We start from the raw sequence: 234 nt of genomic DNA, 5'->3' as shown, positions 1-234 counted from the left end.
TCTTCTTCTTCTCCTTTCCTTCCGCCTTTATATGAGAATCCGCCTCCTTCTGTAGGATCTATCTTCAATAGCGTCGTTAAAGTCTATAGTGACTTTACAGATCCTAACTATTCTCTTCCCTGGCAAATGCAGAGACAGGGGACAAGCACAGGCTCTGGCTTTGTCCTGAAGAATCGACTCATCATGACCAATGCTCACTGCGTCTCCTGGAACAATCGACTTCAAGTCAGAAAA

At 44.9% G+C, this 234-nt stretch overlaps 1 protein-coding gene across 1 annotated transcript in view; it reads left to right on the top strand.

The window, feature by feature from the left end:
- The window catches only part of CSUI_010047 (uncharacterized protein), a 2631-nt gene extending 2400 nt beyond the window's left edge, over window positions 1-231 (top strand). The window contains exon 1 of the mRNA XM_068070154.1: window positions 1-231. This exon is cut by the window's left edge and continues 2400 nt beyond it. Coding sequence (XP_067917871.1) covers window positions 1-35 — 35 coding nt within the window. The 3' untranslated portion in view covers window positions 36-231.
- Window positions 232-234: the final 3 nt, after the last annotated feature.

This window comes from Cystoisospora suis, assembly GCF_002600585.1.
Source record: "Cystoisospora suis strain Wien I chromosome Unknown contig_6599, whole genome shotgun sequence".
Taxonomy (NCBI): Eukaryota; Apicomplexa; class Conoidasida; order Eucoccidiorida; family Sarcocystidae; genus Cystoisospora; species Cystoisospora suis.
The sequence above is the reverse complement of the archived record's forward strand: the minus strand, read 5'-3'. Positions and strand labels throughout refer to the sequence as shown.